A 23,671-nucleotide genomic window follows, 5' to 3' on the forward strand; every position below is an offset into this window, starting at 1 on the left:
GTTTGGTGTGAGAGTCAATATGATGGAGGGGCGACCTCTGATGGTAATTGGACGGAAGTCCATGAACCGGATTCGTGACAGATTCAAAGACAAATACATTTTAACAGCCCCTTTTAGCCTCCTAAAGAAAAAGATGCGCACACAGAAATTCATAGGTGGAATCGAAATTTAAATTTTACAACAAGCATCCAATTCCTGACTTTAAGTATCCGATTCTTGAACTGGAATTGATTTTCGATTCCCAACCCCACTGAACATTAGTTGTACTTACAGAGTTCATGCCACTGAAGATATCTCCAGAGCCTACATGGGCCGTGTGGACAAAATTGGTCGGCTCGCCGATCATACTCCGATCTATACGTCTCCGCCTCTTCTGCAGAATAAGAAACAAACATAGATGAATACATATCTAAACATGTTTCAACAGCAATGTTCCTTTATCTTTTATAGCTTTACATTCAAGGGTTAGTTTACACAAAAATAAAAACTGGTATCATTTACTCACACACGTCATTGCATGACTTTCATTCATCTTTGAAACACAAATAAAGATGCCTTAGATATTTCTGACCTTCCAATGAAAGTTCATTCCACCAAAACCTTTTATTTTAAGCATCAAACAAGCAGTTTTTATCATTACATAAAATTAAATCTCTTCAGAAGACTTGGAATAAAGTGTTAGATTCTTATGAATTCCGTTTATAATGTCTTGAAAGTTTTGGTTACCTGGACTTCATAAGAAATTTCATAAGAAATTTTTAAGAAACCAGAACTATGCCATCAGTATAAAGGCTTCAGGAATAGCAATCATTTTCAGCTCTATACTCAAAAATGATCATTATGTTTAATCCATCTAACAAAAATGAAAACGAAATAGAAAATGAGTTAAGACTAAAAAAGCTCAAACCCAGCTGAGGACACTTCATAAATCCATCATACGCCACTGAGAATTTACCAAGCAATACTATGTGGTTTACTGCTTATACTGAACAGCAGCATTATTCACATTTCAATAGGATGCTACATATTTGCCACATGACCTCACAACAACCTCATCAATGCACAATGTAAATTAGATTTAAAGCATTTAAACATAGAGTTAATGCATGCTTATACAGTTGTGCTCATAAATTTACATGCCCCTTGCAGACTATGCAAAATGTTAATACTTTTAACAAAATAAGAGGGATCATAAAAAATAGTATGTTATTGTTTATTTAATACTGTCCTGAATAAGCTATTTCACATAACAGATGCTTATATATACTCCACAAGACAAAATAATAACTGAATTCATAAAAAATGACCCCGTTCAAAAGTTTGCATACCCTTGAATCTTAATAATCTGTGTTGTTTCCTGGATGATCCACGACTGTTGCTCTGTTTTATGAAAGTTATTCATGAGTCCCTCGTTGGTCCTGAGCAGTTCACCTGCCTGCTGTTCATCAGAAAAATCCCCCAGCTCCTGCACATTCTTTGGTTTTCCAGCATTTTCTGCATATTTGGACCCTTTCCAACAGTGACTGTATGATTTTGAGATCCATCCTTTAACACTGAGGGCAATTGAGGGACTCATTCACAGCTATTACAAAAGGTGGAAACATTTACTGATGCTCAAGAAGGCAACACAATGCATTAAGAGCCAGAGGGTGTAAACTTTTGAACAGAATGATGATGTGTAAATTTTGTTTAAAGATCATATTTTTTTCATTTGGTACTGCACTTAAGAAGCTACATAAATACTTAAATGTTTCTCAGAAGACAAAATAAGTACAATTTATCCTGATCATCCAACTCAAAATGTTTACACCCCCAGCTCTTAAAGTATTGTGTTGCCTTCTTGAGCATCAGTAAATGTTTTCACCTTATATAATAGTTATGTATGAGTCCCCCAGTTGTCCTCCATGTGAAAAAATGGATCTCAAAATCATACAGTCACTGCTGAAAAGGGTTCAAATATGCAGAAGATGCTGGAAAACCAAAGCATGTGCAGGAGCTGGAGGATTTTTCTGAAGAACAGCAGGCAGGTGAACTGCTCAGGTGGTCCAAATGGTCAGCGAGCTGTGAGGAAACGCACAGCAGAGAAAGGTCACCGATTAAGCACCTTCCCTTTTTATCAGACATTTTTAACTCATAAATACAGTGAAGACTACACAGTGCATTTGGGCGTTAAGTGTGATCTGCCAACTTAGGCAGCGTTTGAAGACATCATAGAAATGCACCAAAAGCAGACGGTTATGCTGGCTTTCTGAAATATCTTCTTTAGGCCAAATGACTGTAAAGCAGGTAAGAATCCGGAAGCTTCTCCGTCCTATAATTGGAACACATCGTTTTCTATGGATGCATGCAAACTGGAAGTTGTTGGGCCACAGTGTTTCTCACCCAGTATGAGCTCCATCACTCTCTAAGACATGAATAGTGTGTCATGAGCAGATTTTCTGTTAAAGGTGACATATCATGAAAATCTGACTTTTTCTGTGTTTAAGTGCTATAATCGGGTGCATCTACCCAGAAAATATAAAAAAGAACAACCCAGTAAAAAGTTTTATAAGATTTTCTCTGCAAGTTTGTGAAAAAACGAGCGCGTCAGATTTCATTTTCCCCATGACATAGAAAGGAGACCTTACTATAATATTACTGCCCCTTAAAGGTTGGGTATGTATTTCTTTCAAAAACACTTTGAGCCAGTACCAAAACAAACTTGCAGCCAATCAGCAGTAAGGGGCGTGTCTAATCATGATGCAAGGAGAGAGCGCTCATCAGTGCACATGACAAACATTAGCTGAGAAGTAGCTGAGAAGTAGGACCGGTGTAAATTTCAGATCAGCTTTCTAGCACCGGAGAGAACTGAATGAGCGGGAAGGCCTGCGATCGGACTCTGAGGTTGCTTTGTTTCTTCTCGATAGATGAGTAACATTGGTTTTGCTTTGGTTCACAGAACTAATCGCTGCCGTACGTAGACCTATGTGTAAGGCGGAGCTATCAAAATAGGGGCAAGACCCTTTTGGGGTCGGGGCGTGTTTGTTTTGGTGATTTCAAATATCAACATTGGCTACCAGAAATCACTTTCCCCACCTTTAATCCGCACGTTTCCAACCACAGCGCCGTTTTTGTAACTCCTGTGTGTTTTAAGCATAAACTTGTGTGTTTTTGACCGTTTAAGCACAATAAAACATGAAAGAGAACTTAGTCTAGGACTCACATGCCGTGTGACAGCCGTATGACGTTCTGTGCGCGTGCTTTGGATGTGTGCGCAGAAAACCATATATTTAAACTGATATGGCTTTAACACGCACAATTTCAACATGACAGATATGATAATCAAAACCAAACAGATGTTTTTTAGCACAGTATCTCAAGTAGGATCTGTAAAGGCACATCTCTATTCTGGAAAAGGTGGTGGGGAGCAGCAGCTCATTTGCATTTAAAGAGACATGCACAAAAACAGCCTGCTTCCACTCAAAATAGGCATTTTCAAAATGATATAATAAATGATCTGTGGGGTATTTTGAGCTGAAACTTCACAGACACATTCTGGGAACACCTGAGACTTATATTACATCTTGTAAAAAGGGCATAATAGGTCTCCTTTAAGGAAACTTTATCCCCATCCTCCCTGGTTTTCATGATGCATTATTAGACGTTTTAGGGGCTTTTTAGTGACTGGAGTAATGATGCTTAAAATCCAGCTTTGCATCAATTAAAATTATATTACAATAGAAAGTTATATTACAATAGAAAGTTATTAAGTTTTGGATGGTAGACTATCTACAGTATATACTATTCATTCAATACCAATTTCATATCTAATGAAAACTCTGTCGGCTGTGAGTTGCGTCTCTATGTGTTTCCAGTGAGAAGCGCTGTTTGTGTGATGCTGTTGCTGCTGTTTGATCAGGGGGTGTTTAGATCCTCTTTCCTCACAGAGGATGAAGGTTTCAGCACTCATCACAGGACAGATAGATGACAGCTCATAATTAGGACACAGTGTCTTTGCTCCGGGGAAAGTGTGACCTAATTTAATAAGCACCCATCTTCTTAAATTACACACTGATTTAAGACCAGCCGTTCTCAAGTTCAGCAGAAAACTCTTGCATTGCTGTTGTTATTCATACGTGTAAAGCGAATACTGAAAATAACTCTATTACACTCACAAAACAGTAAAAAACAGAGAGTGGCTCCATCAAGTATTTGTTAAATTAATTCGGTCACATTTTATTTTAGTCCAATTCAATTGTTGGACTGAGTCTGTTTAGGCATCTAATTCTTCTCTAAATCTGTTTTTGATCTTTTGATCTAATACTGAATCATACAGTCATCTGAGGTTGCACTGTTTATGATTTTTTTTTTATTATTGTTTTTCATAAAGAAAAATTATTCAAAAAACCATTCTTAGCAAATGAACAGTCCACAATTAAATTTTAAAATAATATGATAAAAATGACAGCAATAAGTCATGGAAACATGTTTTCATCAAAGTAATTTAACCAATTCCAAGAATCATTTTTTTAAAGTCCGCATGAAAATAAATGTCACCCAATGTGATTTATAAATGCATATTATAGACATGTTATAGATGAGAAATTAATCCGTGCATAGGTTTAATTTTTTCAAATTGTTTTGATCTCATAATGTTTAATCAGAATATAATAATTCAATCTTCCTGTGAAAATGATGTATGCAGGACTCCAATAATAAACCTGTAATATCATGTTCATCTACCTCCAATTTTGAGTGCCACGCCCACATCTCAACATCCAATCAGCAAGCCATGCACAGAACCACGTCTCTACCTCACAGTTTCTTTCATTTCTGATAATCCGTTTTACTCACCGATGTACGTCACCATACAGAAAAAAAATCTATGGCTACTTCAGTTTCAATAAATTCCATAAGTGCCTGTAATAACACAAGTCCCAGAAATTCCTTGCGTGCTTTAGCTTTAAAAGGCCAAAGGTGGCAAATCTCTCAGCTTCCCTGATAGCACACGTACATCTCCGAGACGTCTATTTGATGTCTGCATTTACATCTGCAAGACGTATTATTTAGAGTGTTTGCTCATCTGCAATACGTCTATAGGACGTTTCCTTTTAGATGTCAAATAGACGTCTATTAGATGTCTTTAAGATGTTTATGATGAATGTATGTAAAACTGACATCTGAAAGACGTCTGCCAGACGTTTGTAGACAGCAGATGCTTTCCAGATCAAGAGATCTTTAACAGACATCTTGCAGACGTACGTGTGCTATCTAACTTCAGTCAAACCAAACCCAATTCAACTTATCAACAGTTTTCAAGTTTAGAGAAAATGTGACCAAAACATAAAATTTTGATTTGCTGTTCCATGCTCTTCAGAAGATCATCACTGACTTTATCTAATGATTCTTCCCTCCTCGCTGCATTTCATGCTGGTCAGCCTTTAGTCTCTGTCGTGCAACAATATAAACGCCTTTGAATAACAACATCCACACATTCTTTAACACCAGCTATTACTGTTTCATCAAAGAGGGACATCACTAAATGATTAACATTGGCTTGAATCCTTAATAAAGTTTGTGGTGTTTTATGCATATCACTGAATATATTGATAAATAAACTACTTGCAGAGATGGGCAAAATGTATTTAAAATATAGATACAAAATACTGTGTGGAAAAATGTATTTAAATACAAATACAGTATTTTGTATTTTGAAAATACACAAAATACATACTTTATCACTCAATAACTCCTGCCCACTAAAAGCTATGCACAAATATATATTTGCATACCACGACAATATATAAATAATAGAGAGAAAGTTAAATCGATTTACACTTTACATCAGGGGTGTCCAAACTCGGTCCTGGAGGGCCGGTGTCCTGCAGAGTTTAGCTCCAACCCTAATTAAGCACACCTGAAGCAGCTCATCAAGCTCTTACTAGACACACTAGAAGCTGCCATGCAGGTGTGTTGAGGCAAGTTGAAGCTAAACTCTGCAGGACACCGCCCTCCGGGACCGAGTTTGGACACCCTGCTTTATATCGTCGCCAACATATTGTCACATCGCTATAGCAAGCAGTAATGCTTAAAGTTTAATCAACACATTTGACTAACTAGTTGATAAAACCAAAATCTGACCAAAAAAAAAAAAACTACTACTATAATTTTTATACCCAAGTTTCTGAGTTTTGCAGGCCATAAACTTTAAATATGGTGAAGGGGAAAACAGTTGCTGCTGGGACAGGTATGCTTTTCCCCCCACAAAAGCAAGAGCACCTTTTTTTAATGTTAAAGTCATGCACATTTATGTTAAAAACTAACAATCAAGCCCAGCCCAGAAGAGAAGAATTAACACAAATGCACAAATGCAATGCATTACTTTCCATAAAAAGTAACTAAGTAGTGCAATTAGTTACTTTTTTAGAGAGTAAAGCAATATTGTAATGCATTAGTTTAAAAGTAACTTTACCCAGCACTGTTGAACAACACCTGTAATTATATTTCAAGATAAATTTAGTTGTATCAGCAGAATTTTTAATGTTTGTATCAAGAAAACAAATCAATTGATATAGGCTACTACCATAATGCAACCTTTAGCTTACTAGTCCAGATCTTCAAATAACAGACAGAAACCTACAGAACAAACCTAAGTCATGAATTAATCAAATAATTCTTGATGCCAAGACATTTGCAAACCCTGAATACAAAGTGTACTCGGGTTAAACGGTCTCAAACTAGATTTCTTCACACCCACTTTATCAGTAAATCCTTCTTTGGTTAAGTGAAGTCGTGGTATGCCTGTTGGGGCTGAAGTATTTTGTTATTATAAATCTCTTCTACAGCCTTAGTAACTGAGCAGAGACAAATTCAGACATAATGTGTTGTGACAGCCGACATCTCACAGAATGTGTGATGATTAAAAATGGATGGGGCAAAGAGGGCAAAATTATTCACATCCACGCAGAGCTGAGACTCCAGCCAAGGATAACAGACTCATCAAACACACATGCGTGGAGATGAGCATAAATCAGATGTGTGTGCTAAAATATGTGCCGTTACAACGATGCAAACACACACAGCTACTTCTGTTACTTATCACATTTCGTCTTTTGCTGACTGATTTCACTGAAACTGACTGAGCTTTCCACAGAGATCTGCAGGTGCAGACATATCAAAAAACTAACTTCCCTGTGTTTCATAATGTCTACTGAAACTAAACAGCAAAAACAGCTCTATCAGCAACTGTTAGCCACATCACATCCATACAGAGAAAATATTTATAAATGTGTTATAAATATTAAACACAGGAAGGAAGGAGCCACTTTGTATTAGGTGTCTTTACTACTATTGTACAGTATACTTATTGTGTACATACTGTACACTTTCCATTAACCCTGCTGTTTCATATTTGATAGGCAAATTTCTAAAATGATCAACATGATTTTGCTGATAAACCTGTTACAGTCCACTCCATGCCTTCTGTCGTCTGATTGGTAGTTTAGTCTTTTTAGCAAGTAAAGGTCTTTTAGTATAATTGTACAAACGTCCACCTTCAGCTCAAGACTTCACATGTCTTTTTGCTCTGAAATCTTTATTGATTTTTATAAAGTAAACTTCAATATTTACTTGTCATAAAGATCTCATTAATTTACATTACAAGCGATCAGAATTCCACCTTATTTTTTGGCCATATAAATATCAACTGCTCAAAATTATGCAAAGATATACAAATAAATAAATATTTTTTTATTATTAATATTATTATTAATTTTAATGAACTCCATATTCTCCTTATATCGTACTATATGAGCCATAAAATCCTGATGTATCAAATATGACAACAAAAAAACATCTATACAAATATATCACACTATTATGTAATAATTAACTATGGATTTTGCCTCAATAAACTCCTAATTTGCTGCTTATTAATAGTTAGCAAGGCAGTTTAGGTATGAGTTATGATTAAGGAAACTAAAATATGGTCATGCAGAATAAGGCATTAATATGTGCTTTATAAGTACTAATAAACTGCCGATATACTAGTAATATTCATGCTAATACGCAACTAGTTAATAGTGAGAATTGGTCCCTAAACTAAAGCGTTACCAACTTTAAAAAAAAAAAAAAATTGTCTAAAGGCTTAATAAACTATTAAAGTACCTGCATGTAATCACATATGTGACCCTGGACCACAAAAACAGTCATAAACGTCAATTTTGAGATTTTGAGATTTATACATCATCTGAAAGCTGAATAAATCATATTTCCATTGATGTATGGTTTGGACGATATTTGGCTGAGATGCAACTATTTGAAAATCTGGAATCTGAGGGTACAAAAAAATCTAAATATTGAGAAAATCACCTTTAAAGTTGTTCAAATGAAGTTCTTAGCAATGCATATTACTAATCAAAAATGAAGTTTTGATATATTTACAGTAAGAAATTTACTAAATATCTTCATGGAACATGATCTTTACTTAATATCCTAATGATTTTTGGCATAAAAAAAAAATCTATCATTTTGACCCATGCAATGTATTTTTGGCTATTGCTATAAACATACCCCAGTGACTTAAGACGTATGTCACATATGTATGTAATTTATGCACATGCAGATACTTGACCGTACTCCAACCAAAAAACACGCCAAACCCTATCCATATCACAACCTAAATAGCAAGAATTTAGCAGAACAGCATGTACTGTTTGCAGACCATAACTGCATTGCTGCAAACGCTTAATTCTATACTGTACATGCACAGTGCTTAAAGACACAGAATATAAAAATGGTCAAATGTTTATGGTGGAAGCAACCTTGACTAACATTATAAGTGGACTCAAAGTCTAACAGAAGACTAAAAGAGAGACAGATGTAGAATATGAAAGGGGTAACTGGGAACCCAGCAGGGGAGCAAAAACAGGCATGAGCAGGTGATTGATGAAAACAAAGTGATTTCTTCACGGTTTCTGGAGGTGATGATAATCTTACCGGCTGCGGCTGCTCGGCGATACAGCAGTTGAAGCACAACCAGAATTCACTCATGACTAGCAGACAGTCCTAAAGTGCCGCTGTGCCCGTGGGCCCTGAGGGGCTCTGCCGCTTCTGGACGGGGCACAAGTCTCACGTTTCAAAGGTCCGATCGGGGATGATGGTGGCGTTCTGCAGCCTGAGGATCCAGGGAAAGGAGAGCAGGAAGATCCAGAGGGGAAGCCTGTTTATGGCTCAGTCCACTTAGCAAACACTCAGACCTGCAGGACACAAGAAGATGCTGTCAGATCATTTACAGCAGCGTTTGCCTCACAGGGAACAAATGGACCTGCACAAGTAATTGAAATACAACTGAAATAGCGATATATCATAATATCACAATTATCAAATTAACAAATATTCCAACCAAATGTCATCTGCAAGCAAATGACAGGAGTTTTCTGGGACATTTTTGCAATCACTCTTAATCGACGGACGTGATGGTGATTTTAGTGAAGGACTGAAATAGGATAACCACAGGTGTAGTTCATATTCTATTCATTTTCACACTATATCTATTGTTTTGTGATTTTAAAATCCAACTAATTTCTCTTTGTGAAGTACTACGCACCACGCAGGTGCACCATGTTCTGTCATTCTTTCAAATCAACACCTCTTGCTATATTTTATTAAGGCAATCACACAAAAGTATCGGTAACACTTTATTTTAAGCTGTCCTTGTTACAAGTTACATGTACTTACTATTATAATAACAATAAATTATGCATAATTACATGAAAGTAACCCTAAACCAAACCCTAATCCTAACCCTAACATAGTAAGTACATGTAATATTACTCAGATGCCCATTTTCCACAAGTTGATACGATTCTTTAGGGGCTTAATGAAAAGTCTATAACATACTTCGGTTCAAATGTAAGACGCTACTTTCAATCAACAATCGTGGGAGGGGCCTGGGTCTGTGTGATGTCACACAGACAAGAATCTGAGAACAGCTTGATTTGAAAAGGGGGAATTTTTTACAGAGACTGGGTGGATTTTTATCTTTATAGGGAGGTTGTGTACACTATATTTATGTTCAAACAACATGTAAAAGTGAATTTTACATCCGATGACCTAGGGAAAATCGATTTTATCGATTAACTCGAATGTGTAGTTTAGGTCGATTTGTTTGAATGAATTGAAGTCAATGGCTACCGTCAAGTGAGGGTGAGTAAATGATGACAGAATTTTCATTTTTCTATGAACTATTCCGTTAATGTTCATTTTGAAAAAACAAAAAAATTAATGTTTTTTTTCTGGACCTGTAACATTCAAGTAATCTTTTTATTGCACAAATGGTGCTTCATAGCGGAAAAAGCTTTTTTTTAGATTATTAAAATGTTTTTCACACTAAGAAATCAATGTTTTTTTTTCAAGAACTGATTACAGAAAGGTTCTTTGAGGAACCAAAACTGGTTCTTCAATGGCATCACTGTGAAAATACACTTTTGGAACAGTTTTACTGTAGTTTTTATGGTAAACCAACAGTCTCAAAACAATTGGCTCAAATATATGACACAGTTAGACACAGCCTTGTCTTACTGTTTTAATCTGTATGGCACTTTTGATAAAAGTGTCTGCAAAATGAGTTATTAGGACAGAACACTAAAATGCTGGTAATGCATGCTTGATACTTTTGACTGAAAATGTGCTATTCATATGATTGTAGGCAAGGTGGTGGACACATGCTGGTGCATCCTGTGCTGAGAACACTTAGTGCTCAAATCCATGAGCCAAATGTCTATGGAAATGAACCTGGGAACAGAGCTGGTCTCTGTGCAGCATTTTCCGCTGCTAAAATTATCTGTGCATTTCAATACGCTTTGATTCCTTTATTGACGTGACATTGTCTAGTTTCTCCACAGTCTCTATTCATCCTGGATTCATCAAGTCAAGATCTAAAAGTTGACAGGATGTGAGATCATTTCAGACTGAGCTATATCCGCCACATGCCGTGACTAAAGGAAAGCACCTCAAAAGACAAACTAGAAATGCGGCACAACATAAACGCTTCATTCTCAGAAGAAGATGGTTAAATTTTAAACATGCATACGTGCTAAGGTTAAAGCATTCTTAATTTAGTCAACTTCTGGGTGTAGATTACCTCAAACAGATAAATCTGATTCTGATTTGCTCTTTCTTAGGAAAAATGCACTTTGAGCTCAACCAACCAGCCAAAAAAAATCCCTGAAAATGTGAACTTTAAGTCTTAAAGATGGTTCACATTAATAGGGAGCTCCTCCTGTAGGAAAGAAGGGCGTTTTCTAGGGAAGCATCCCATGTTCCCGGGCAGGATGACAGGACGGGATGCACACAGAAATCCCTCCATTAGCGGTGAGCCACAAAGAGCAGCCGGCCCATTGAAAGAGACTGTCAGCCGCAAGAAAGGCCTCTGTGTGAGGGGTCAGAGGAAGACCCTTCACAATACACTCAAGACCTGTTCCCAGGGTATCTGCCACGCAATGACAGACGGGAGAGATTCTGCTTACAGTTTCTTTCAGTGCGTTTATTTAATAAATAAATAAACCATTTCTACTGAATTTCTGGTCAAATCAAATATTCAAATTTTGTGGTCAAGATTTCTTCATTTTTTTTAAAGAAATTAATACATTTATCCAGCGAGAATGCATTCAATTGATCAAAAGTGACAGTCAAGACATTTATGTTACAAAAGATTTCGATTTCAAATAACTTTTGTTCTTTTAGAATCTTGAAATGTATCACAGTTTCTTTCAGAAATACTGAGCAGCATAACTGTTTTCAATCATAATAATGATACTTGCACAGTTTTACTGTTTCTACTATAGTTTTGATCAAATAAATGCAGCCTTGGCGAGAATAAAGTACTTCCAAAAATATTTAAACATCTTCAAATATTGTATACAGTTTACTATAATACAAAATGATTAATCCCGGCCAATATAACATTTTGATCACACCACATTCCTTTATATGCATTAATGCATTTTATAAGTCATGCAAACACATCAGAGAACCATCATCACACAACTGACTCATGGACTGGCCCCAACCAAACGCATATATCATACACCAATGCAACAACTCCCAAAGAAACAACTGATTCACAATCTTACTCACCATCCTAACCGGCCGCAGTGATGAAGTAGAGGAGAGGAGAGGAGCCTCAGCGTTTAACCCAGGCTGAGGAGCTGCGAGCTCTCCAGGAGGCCTTTGTCCCGCACTCAGTTATGGATCAGCGGGCGAGTGGCATTCATTCACTGCATCACTGACCGACTAGGGCTCATGCACGCTCCTGAGCCTAAGCCCCGCCCCCTCTGTCCCATCACCGCGGAGGCTTTTATGTAAGCACCATCCTCCCACTGAATGTGGCTTACGTAAGCAATGCTCGGGTGGAGAAACAATCGCAATGTGCTGGCTTACGAGAAAACCAGTGACGAAAACCCCAACAATCCCTAATCCTGTCCGGTGTACCACATAAGAGCATTAGGACTTGTCTTCATGTGCTCGATTACATTCCAGACAACACCAATGCTGGAATACCGGATTAGGCAGGAGCAGAACATGAGATGGATATGTAACATGAGGAAATGCAACTCGGCAAAAATGGCTTGATTGGAGAAGTGGAAATGTATAAATGTTTGGTTTTTTTCAGAGAGGGAACCCCCTGCCCTTTTCAAGCTCATTAACCAATGCATGACACAGGACAATTGTTTCGCTTTTTGTTGAACACTGGCTTTCAGTTCCTCCATCATTGCTTGTTGCCATAGCAGCCACTCCTTGGGGTAGTGGTGGTGGGGTGTGTGTGTGTGTGTGTGTGTGTGACCAAATCCACAGTCTACATTTATACATAAACACACACAATGTGTCACAGTAAGAGTGTGTATTCATAGCGGGTAGGACTGTTATCATATTATAATAAAAATAACATAATAAAACCTGATTGTTTCAGTGCAAACAATCCCTTTTAGCACTGAACGATTCGGAAAAAAACTTGACTATTTTTGTTACTAGAACTAACTTAAACATCTTAAATTTAAAAGGCAGCATTTAAAATGTTGCATTCCCAACATTTCGACCCATTCAATATAACTATAAAATATATTAGTATTATTTTTTAATGATTTAGATTTATTTTAAAATTCCTATTCAATAAAATAGTTATGAAATATATTGCAATAATAATACTATTGTGCTATAAAATAAGCTGAAAGAAAAATCAGTATTTTAGCCAATTTTAGCCAGTTTGTGCATCTCTCATTTGCCGTATTAAATGTACATTACACATGATTTTTCTTGTCATAATTTGCAGTCACATTAGAGACATGTTTGTGAAATTTTGCGGACTATTGTAGCGATACATGAAGCATCGCTTGCACAGAAGTCACTTTCCAGCAGCTTTCTGTTGGCCAATGCCGTGAATTCATGTGACTGACTTGAACCTGAGTAAAACCTGCTTGGGCAACTTTTTTTCGATTCCTGTTAAAAGAGTGTATAACATTCACAACATTTTCCTCAAAAACGATTTATAATCTTACTCTGCGTCACTACAGTATGCCTAAAATAATGCCTGGAACATTTTTATTTCAAAGCTATCAGGTTTCCTTTTAGCAGAAAATTCCAGCCATCTGTAGTTCATTGGATATTTACATCATGTCCGTAAACAAAGAAAAGAACATGTTTATCTACACAAAAGTACAGGGCCAAATATATTTGAGCTGCTTTGCTTACAGTCACATGTGGAGAACTCTCTGTTCTAGGACAGTTTGTAGACAGAGTTGGACATGGGTCGTCTCTGATAAATGTTTATTTGGGTGCAGTACCACCTCAGTAATACAGTGTATGTTCTTTTGCATGCATGTCAACTGAAGCGTAACTCTGTGACAGTTCAGTGTTTGATTATACAGGCCATCTGCACGTGCTTGCCAATGCTGCCAAATGCAGACTGAGCAGCCTATTTTTCTCTAGAAGTTCTTCTTATTTACTAAAGAAAAAAGCTGCCCTGTTCTTTCTCTCCCTGCTCTTACTCAATAAAAGAAGCGGCTGCATTTTTATTCAGCTCTTTCTCTGGGACTTAATTCAATAAATCCATCTGACTGAACAACTGGCAAGAAAGCAGCACTCTTTTCATTTCTTAATATTTTGCTCAGTCAAGATTAAGCTTGCTCTAATAATATAATTAAAAATATCAAGATTAAACAGTCGAGCTGTAGTTTGAAGTACAGTACTGACGATGGCGATTAAGTGTCGCACAACTCTGACTGAAATTCAATGATGTCAAGGCTGTAATGTGATTGGTTATTAAGGCACACATGATCCAAGTTGACCGTTACGCTTTCTCCAATAGTAAGTAATACAAACCCTCTTATCTCCCAGACAATCTCTGGCCGTTTCTCAATACCAAGTTCGCAGAGTCTGGACTTCCGTCCTTTCGAGTTTGGACTTGCCAAGTTCGACTCGGAAGAACGAACTCTCGAGGACGGGAGGACGAACTGAATTCTGGGTTATGGCCCGTATCAAGTCCGCACAAGTCACCTCTCGATGCATCCTCGGTAAAAGGGGTGGATCAAGAACACATCCGGGGATTTGAACTGGACTTGGCTAGATGTGAACTTTGAATTGGAACAGTACTTGGGCAGCGACTGATGACGTTTCACAAGTCCACAAGAACACAAGTACAGACAAGTACGCATATTGAGAAACGGCCTCTGTTTCTAGAGGCTGTCTTTGATAAACTGGTTCAGGTGTGTTGAATTATGATTGGCCCTAAACTCTGTGTGGCCCTCAGGAGCAGGATTGGACTCCCCATAGGTCATCCAAAGCATATTATAGGAATATCTTCCAGTCTTGGGGAAAGTTACCTTTAAAAGTAATGCATAACAATATTGCGTTACACCATGAAAAATTAACTAATTGCATTACAAGTTGCATCTTATGGAAAATAATGCATTGTTACTTTTGAGTTACTTTTTGTCACCTGGGCTTGGCTTTTTAGTTTTTTTAATTAACAAAAAACCCCAAAGTTCTATTTTTGGAAACTGGAAAGGCCCTTTCACACCAAAAGTGAAATGAATAAACCTCTGGCTGAAGGAAGTACCTCTGCACTCCAAACCCAAAACCAAGACTGGACAAATCTGGCCCTCAAGACCCACTTTCCTGCTCCTGGAGGGCCACTATCCTTCAGAGTTTAGCTTCAATACTAATTAAACACAGCTGAACCAGCTAATCAAAGTCTTGAGAAGCCTTCAGAATACTGTGTTGAAGCAGGTTGGAGCTGAACTCTGCAGGGGATTGGACATCCCGGCAGTAGGTAATCTCACATTAATGATATCAACCCTGTTCATTGGATATATGACCAGTTGACCAATTTTAAGTCAATTCAATCCCATCCCAGTAGCTAAAATAAGTAGCTCATAACCAATAAATGAGTGGAGGGAACTGTGCATCCTCTTAAAGGCACTGTGTCAGATATTGCTTGAAAATCTGGTTGACATTAACCACAATTCTTTTTAACTACAGTCTGATGACCATCACTGGATGTAATGAAGTGGTAGTAGTCCATCGCTTCAGAAATGATGGAGTCTTGTTGAGATGATTTGTACACCAGATTGAGCAGACCAATGCTTTGTTGCATTTATTTAGTTACACGACTGGATAGAGTAGCTGGAAACCAAGCCTCCTGAGATCCCTGGCGTAACAATTTGATGGATAAAGATGTCTATTTACCTATTTTCAGGCATGTTATGAGGTCAGGTCATCCTTTCACTCAGCACTAAGAAGAACTTGGTTAGAGAAGTGAGACTGTTCTGAAGTGAAGGGTTTAGATGAGTTCATCAGTGTCCTCAGCTCTGCTCCTAGGGGTCCACAGATCTGCACATTTTGCATGCCTTCCACATAAGAACCCGGGACACAGGTCTGGTTTCATAATAAAGTTGTTGAAATATTTACAAATGTTTCTCTGCGCTGTGCCAGGGGCACATTCAGCTGACATCAAGATTTTCCTCAGTATCCAGTAGACAAGTCCTTCTTTTGTGATTCAGATCAGAAGACCACAAAGTCACAGGCCTCTGAAGACCCCTTAGCTGGTCCTCTTTAAGTTTCTTTCAAACAAACGTATGGTTTCTTATCTTAATTCTCACAGACATATGAGATTTCCAGTCATTAAGATTTCCACGACCATGATTTTTCCATTGCTTTCATGCAGCATAACGCTTACCCTTTAAAGGTCTGACAGTAGATTGGCATGATTATTTAATTATATACCCTAATACTATAAATTAATGATTACACTAATTGGCATGACTATACTAATTATATAAATTAATACCGGTATTATACTATTAATGAATATTTATGCATTGGGGGAAGTGATTTCCATTGCATTCAATGCATGCATATTTGCACCCATGAGATATATAGTGCATATTCTTCGTTAGGTGAAACTATAAGCATTGTTTTTATTATACTAGAGAACTGAAGATGTCGTTTAGACATTTCAATGCAACCATGTGACTTGAGATATCTAATGCAGAATGCTACACCTTGCAGCATGCAAGAAAGGATGTGTTTGACCACAAATGTCACCAAGTCTGGCACGATATGTTTGCATAGCTGCACCAGTGGTAAAGGGTTAATTCCCCTTTGCAAAGAAAGTGGTAACAAATCCTGCCTTATACTGCCATCACAGCCAGCCAGCCGGCAAAGGCAACATCAATGTCTCATCTCTCCTTAAGGCAATGACCCAGATACTATTGACGACTGACCAGTTGCTTAATAAAGCCTCCACTGTCTGCCTAGGCCCAATTTGCCATTTTTGGCAATCAGGGAAGTAGTTTTTTTTATTTTTTAGGAATTATACCTATCAATATCCTGAGAAAAGAGCTGTTATTAGTGTATTACTGTATATGAAATGTCTTAAATGATCTCCGATGAGCTGATTTCACACCACAGCTTGGTATCAGCAAACTATCTTATGATATGATATAACAAAGTGATGTGTTGCAACTCAATAGATTGCAATGCATCACAATATCATAACTGGCTCGTGACTGACACTGTGCCAAATGCACAAGAGATCCAACATGTCCATGAGACAGACTGAAACTGCAGCATCAGTTTCAATTTCTATTGCAGGTTCACTTCACTTTTGTCGCTTACAGCTCTGACCACAAAGAAAGGTTTAGTATTTGCACCTATTTTTTTTATAAATTATTAATGTTTCTGGTTATTGAAAAGTATGGAGGTGCAGACGCCTTCAGAGAAATGTATGGGCCAGGAACAAAAACCAAGAATGAGCTTGATTTTAAAACATCTTGAAGAAACCAAGCTCACGGGACTCTCGTGCATCACATGCTTGAAAGTTGATCGTTCTTGTGCGCAGCCACTGAAAACAGGATGCACGCTGATTGACAATGGCATGGTTTCAGTCACTCTGATTCATCTACAAACAGCAAAAGACACTGAGCTGCCCCGGCACGAGGGTACTTGCTCCTATTTCTGTTGGCATCTCAAAGCAGGCATCTTTTATTATGGCTTTTATGCAAAATTTGAAATGAATAAAAATTCAGTTATTAAATTTGGAAGTTACAAGCATTCTCAGTTCAGTTCTGAATGGCACACAACCCTGTTGCCTGTAGTTCGTTCCTTTCTGATACTCTATATGACATTTGACATTTATTTATTTACGTCATCTCATGTCATTCCAAACCTTTTTATTGGAGTTTTGCATAAACTTTGATTTCCTCGTAGCCAAATGCCCTGCATCATAAACTCAATGGCGTACCAGGTGCGCTACCGAGCAATTTTATTTTTTTAGATAAGCCATACATATGGAGCTGGTTATGAGATAAAACATCAAAATGTATTCGTTTACAAATCATGCACTGTGATAAGAGTGTTTTGAGGTCATAACATAGTATTGTGCAAGAAACTATGCAAAAAATAAGTCTATATTAATTGATAATCTGCCTCTGTAATCATAGTTTGTGTGAAAAGGGAATAAAAGCTGTTGATGTTTTACTGTCACTAGTGTTCATTTCACCTGGGAAGTTTTGCACAAATCATGTAGCAAGTTTAATACTTACAGATCTATAAGTGATGCTCGCCTTAGGAAAAACAAGCTCTGAATATTCCACATTGTTTAATATAATTAACATAAATTCAATCCTTGCTCTATAACTGAATGAACTAAAGTATGTTCGGCCAAAACTGAATTAAAGCTGCAATGCCACAAACACTCAGGGACAGGTGCCAAGATACAATTACGCAAGGAATTTCTGACCATCGCACAGACGAAAGGTCTTAAGGAGGATCTCTTAAAGAGAAACATATGGAGGCTAGATTAGATTAGGACGTTCCTGAGCATTCTCTACAAACACTCATCTTAACGGCGAGCTGTAGCTCACACCAAAATGCAATGCTTTGAGAGGAAAATGCGATTTCACAGTCTTGGTATTAAAACAATCCTAGAATACACTCTTGTTTTGTCCTCAATAACAATGGTGCAATCACTCACTCAATGGTACTTGACCAGATTTCTGTGCTTAGCACCAAATAAAGATTATTTGTTTTGTTGGATCATATGATAGAACTACATTACGAAACAGTACGATGCTCTTTTAAAAGCTTGCGGTTATTTATGCCATTCTATCAACCTGTATTCTCAGATTTTCTAGAACACAAAAGGAGAAAATGTGACGAATATTTTACGCAGCTGACTTTTTAAAATGCAGTTCATATGAATAGATTCTTTCAAAAATTCCACTTGAAAATTAAAAAAAAACTACGGGAAGAAAAAACAACGCTTTTTATTTTTTACGCGAGTAAATAATGACAGAAATGTTATATTTGGGTGACTAATTCTACTAACCAGTAGGTACAAACTGAGTGGCTTTCAGACTAATACAATCACTAATTTGCTAACTGCTCTTGGGTTCACTAAAGTTCCACCAGGATTTGTCTGTGGATTTAATCCAAGCTGTTGGCATTTGTCAACTAAATCCTGCTCGTACAATCAAGATCCAAATAATCACAGATGCAAAACTTCATACTCGAAGCTGAAGCTGTCCAAGATATCAGAGCTCCACTTGTTGCAGATGTAGGCAAAAAGAAAAGCATAAAAAAGCATCCCTCTGCTTATCTCCACTCGAGCTGTGCTGTAACTCATAAATCTCAGATGACTGAAGAGATAAGAAGAGAGCGTTCTTCAGCAGGGCAATGTAATGAAGCAGGCAAAAACCCACTTGTTCCGGCTAGTAGTCATAAAACTAATTTTTACATTTTCTGAAGAAAGAGTGTTTTTGTACTCTATTCCCAGCAAGCGTGTATTTTTTGTACTTTATTCAGTTTGTTTGTTTGTATATTTTGTACTGATTGCCAGGGCACTGATGTATTGTCTAAACCGAAGTGCCACTATACCATTCAAAAGTTTGTGATCAATAAGATTTAAAAGGAAAAAAATTTAATAATAATACTTTTATTAAGCAAGGACACATTAAATTGACCAAAAAAGACACTAAAAATATTTACATTGTTTAAAAAAAAAAAAAGCTAAATAAATCTGTTCTTTTGATCTTTCTATTCAACTCTATTTGAGGTTGGATAATGGAGAGAAACACCAGGGGCTCCACGGGGGGTCCAGCTCTCCTATGACTATATAGTATATAATATCAATAATGTTATAATCTCGACTGAACAGTGTGATTATGGATTTAGGGCCAGATTTAGTAAATAGGGCATATTAGCATGAGACTGCAATCCCATAAAAGCCCTGATGAGAGTGGTTGTTCTGTGGCTGATCTACTGGCAATGAGCAAATTAAAGAACACAGATGCAGATCATTTCCATAATGACCCACACAAGCAACCAATGAGCCACAGCTGTCCTGGACAACAAACCTTAGGAAATCACCTTGCATGATTCATTTAAATACTCTCCTCACATAAATTCTGCATCTCAGAGGGATACTCCAACAAATGCATATGCAAGTAAACCCTGTAGTGTCTGAATCTTTCTGTAAAACGTTTCAGTGTTGTATTGCAACCTTGTAGTTTTGCAGAGGTGTTCAGATAAAGGTCGTTTCCTTTCTTTCTGCCCATCTGTGATACGAGTGTTTGCTGACTAAACTACTTTCCTGACTGCATGTCTCGCATGTCACGATACTGTCTCCCCTGCTGCACTGTGACCAAAGGGATGATTACAGAAACATGGTGACTTTACATTCTGATCTGCTGATCTGACAATAAGCACTTAAAGGAACGATGAAAAGGCAATGCAAATGCAGCAGCCATCAAACATGCATGAAGCTACTGTTATCTGACTGACTGGTAGATGCACAGCAGTCCAGGACTCATGTTCTTTAAAAGCATTTTTCAAGTTCTTTTACACTTTTTTTTTAAATTAAACTTAACAATATTTAATGTAGTCTGGATCATTTTTGGATGAGGCATGTCACACAAAAAACCATATGCCATTGCAGTTCTCAATCAAAACTTAAGTCACATTCTTCTACAAAATGAGAAAATTATCAGCAGTACACAAATAAAGCAAAATAAAACAAACAATAAACATTTTTAAAAACGATAAATGAGCAAACTATTTTGGTAAGACTGGAATTTTTTTTTTTTGCTCAACTAACACAACAAAATGTTTGTTAACTGTATGTTTTGTTGCATATTGTTTGTCTTACATTTGTTTGCATTCATTCTTCAGATATTAAAAGCAGGGAATGTGTCGTATCAGTTATATCCATTACTTCTGTATTCTGAATCTTGCATTCGATGATGACACACAAACCAGGATGAAGACGAAAGCTGGGATGATGCTCTGACAATCTACTGTCCTCAGGAGACTTTGACACAGAATTACAGATGCTACACAGCAAGATGCAAACCTCTCACCAGCACCAAACATAGAAAGACAAGATTAGAGTTTGCAAAAAAGCACAAAGGTGAGCCAGAAGAGTTTTGAATCTGTGTTTATGGACCGATGAGACAAAGATGAACCTTTATCTAAGTGCTGGGAAAGCAAAAATGTGGAGAAAAAAAGTGAACTGCAATGATCCCAAGCATCCAGCCTCATCTGTAAAGCATGGTGGAGGTGGTGTCATGGCATGGGCATGCATGGCTGTCTCTGGAACAGGCCCTCTCAACTTTACTGATGACTTAATGTATGATAACAGTAGCAGAATGAATACAAAACCATCTTGCCTACCAATATTCAAGAAAATACCACCAGATTCATTGGGAAGTGCTTCATATAGCATCAGGACAATGACCCAAAACACCCTGCCAGTTCAGTCAAGGAGTTTATAAGAGCAAAGAAATGGAAAGTCTCAGATTGCCCAAGTCAATCTCCAGATTTAAATCCGATTGAACATGAATTTCACCAGCTGGAGAGGACAGTAAAGGCAGAAACTCCCCAAAACAAGCAACAATTGGGATTGGCTGCATTAAAGGCTGGGAAAAGTATTTCAAAGGATGAGAGCAAGAGTCTGGTGATGTCTATGGGTCACAGACTCACTGCTGTGATTGTGTGCAAGAGATCTGCAACTAAATAATAGCTTTTAATCTTTTATATCTGCCTTATGTTCAACTGTCCCAATACTTATGCTCTCATCAATGAGTGGATGAACTCTAAAAGTGCTGTTCTTTTTATTTGGTAAAACATGTGTTGAAACGGCTAATAATAAAATGTGACATTCTGTAGTTTTGTCTCATATTCATCTTTTAATCATATTTGCAAATGCCTTGACTCCACAGCCAACAGAGCAATTTTGTCTTTACTGTTCCAATACTTATGGAGGGGACTGTATATATGTGTGTGTACTGTATACATTTACATATAAACACACACACAAAAAATATGTAACGTTTATATATTAAATCTATTTATATATGATATAAATTATATGAAAATAAATATCTACATGTAAATATTTTCTAAATATATGCTATATGTGTGTGTATTTATATATACATAAACACACATATATTATGTAAACAAAAACTTTTATTTTGGATGTGATTAATCGCCATTAATTATTCGTTTGACAGCACTATTATATAGTTTTTGTTAATATTTTGAATTAGATTTTATTTTTTCATTTTCAGTTTTCACTTTAATTTGTGTTAAGTTTTAGTAATTTTGTTGCGTGCTTTTTTGTGTCATTTTTATTTTTAAAATACAAACGTTTGTATCATTTTATTCATTTTTGTTTATTTGTTTTTTATTATTTTAGTACTTCAAATTAAACTAAACAAAAATGAGAAATGTTGGCAGCTAGCTGAAATAAAATGTGTATTATTTTATATTAGTTGATGGTTATTTTGTTTCATATGACATTTTTTTCATGGTTTTAGTTTTAGCTAACAATAATCACCCTGCCCATAGTCATTTGTTATTGTAGGAGTTCTCTATAACGAACCAGAATTAATTATCAGAGAGAAGTCTGTTAAATCAAGATTTTGTATACATGCATGTAGTTAGGAGAGTTGAGATAGTTCACTCATGCATGGACTCATATGCATATGCAATCATGTGGTCAAAAGCATGGGTAAAAGTAGTAATATGCAAATCTGAGCACAAACAAGATAAAAAAAAAATGCAATATGATATAAGACACCTATGTTCAATGTACAGTATAATTTAATTAATGAATAGTAACACATCAGTAAATAAGTATTAATAAGATTTTTTTCAAGTCATATTGGCTGTTTATGGTTGCCGAGCAACAGTGCATTAATACCAAATGTGTGTTCACACTGTGCTCTTTACGAACCGGTTCATCCAATCAGAACAAAGAATGGGAACTATTGTTTTATGAATCCCGTTTCACATGGGCGTATATACAGTGCAGTCCAAAGACTTTCACATTTTAAGTGATGAATAAGCCTTTGTCAAAACAGAATGAATATAAAGTACTTCCTAAAATGTGCTGGTATTCAACAGTTTGCACAGTATTTCTGTGAGGCTTGTGCCATAAAGCACTGACTCTATAGATCACGATGTTCCTGGCATTCGCCTGTGCAGCCCACTATAGAGCAGAAAACAGGTATCTGTAGGTGATGACACACAAAACACTGACGCTATGTCTTCATGAATCACCTTGCAATATGTCTAGGACAGTGTAGGCTATAAAAAGCCCCAATCCATCAAAGATTATCAAAAATCTCATGAAACCAGTCACTATTATTCAAAAGAAAAAAAAAATCAATTTATATGAAAAAGTGGTTTGTACTTATTCAGACTGATTAGGCTAATAAAACAGTTTAGAGAGACGTATCATGAAGTTGATTAATGTGAGCATCTGTATTCCTCTGAATGGTTTATATGAAGAGCTGTCTTACCTCCTGATGCTGATGCTGATCAATGCGGGAAGTCATCCACCTGCACCAGGCACCAGATCAGACCAGCCTCCGCCCGAATAAACGCTCATTTACCAGCTTTCAGCTTTACACCTCCATCTGTGAGCTTCCTTTGTGTCTTTTCTGGTTGTGAATGACAGCAGCGCAGGCGAAGCCCTTGAATGAGAGAGAACACTCCCACTGCGAGGACAAAAAACTCAGAAACAGCGCCACCTATGAGTCAAAACAGAGCAATACAACATGATAATACAACCCTCATGTGCTGCTGAGGAGGGCGACCTGACTTCATGTTTCCAGACAGGCCTGCCACG

The 23,671-nt window shown here is 37.0% G+C and overlaps 1 protein-coding gene across 4 annotated transcripts in view; it reads right to left on the reverse strand.

Moving 5' to 3' along the window:
- The window catches only part of LOC306864068 (CDC42 small effector protein 2), a 40,710-nt gene extending 17,215 nt beyond the window's left edge, over nt 1-23,495 (reverse strand). For 2 of the 4 annotated variants that reach the window (XM_079407774.1, XM_079407772.1), the window contains exons 1-3: nt 23,343-23,495; nt 8,977-9,236; nt 272-373 (exon numbers count right to left, since the gene is read on the reverse strand). In XM_079407774.1, the coding sequence (XP_079263900.1) occupies nt 272-373; nt 8,977-9,030 (156 nt within the window). In that variant the 5' untranslated portion in view covers nt 9,031-9,236; nt 23,343-23,495. Of the gene's footprint in view, nt 1-271; nt 374-8,976; nt 9,237-12,117; nt 12,275-23,342 lie in introns of those variants that run through there. The other 2 variants (XM_079407775.1, XM_079407773.1) reach the window with 2 other exon arrangements.
- Between the last annotated feature and the right edge of the window lie 176 nt (nt 23,496-23,671).

This window comes from Barbus barbus (assembly GCF_936440315.1).
Source record: "Barbus barbus genome assembly, chromosome: 45".
Taxonomy (NCBI): Eukaryota; Metazoa; Chordata; class Actinopteri; order Cypriniformes; family Cyprinidae; genus Barbus; species Barbus barbus.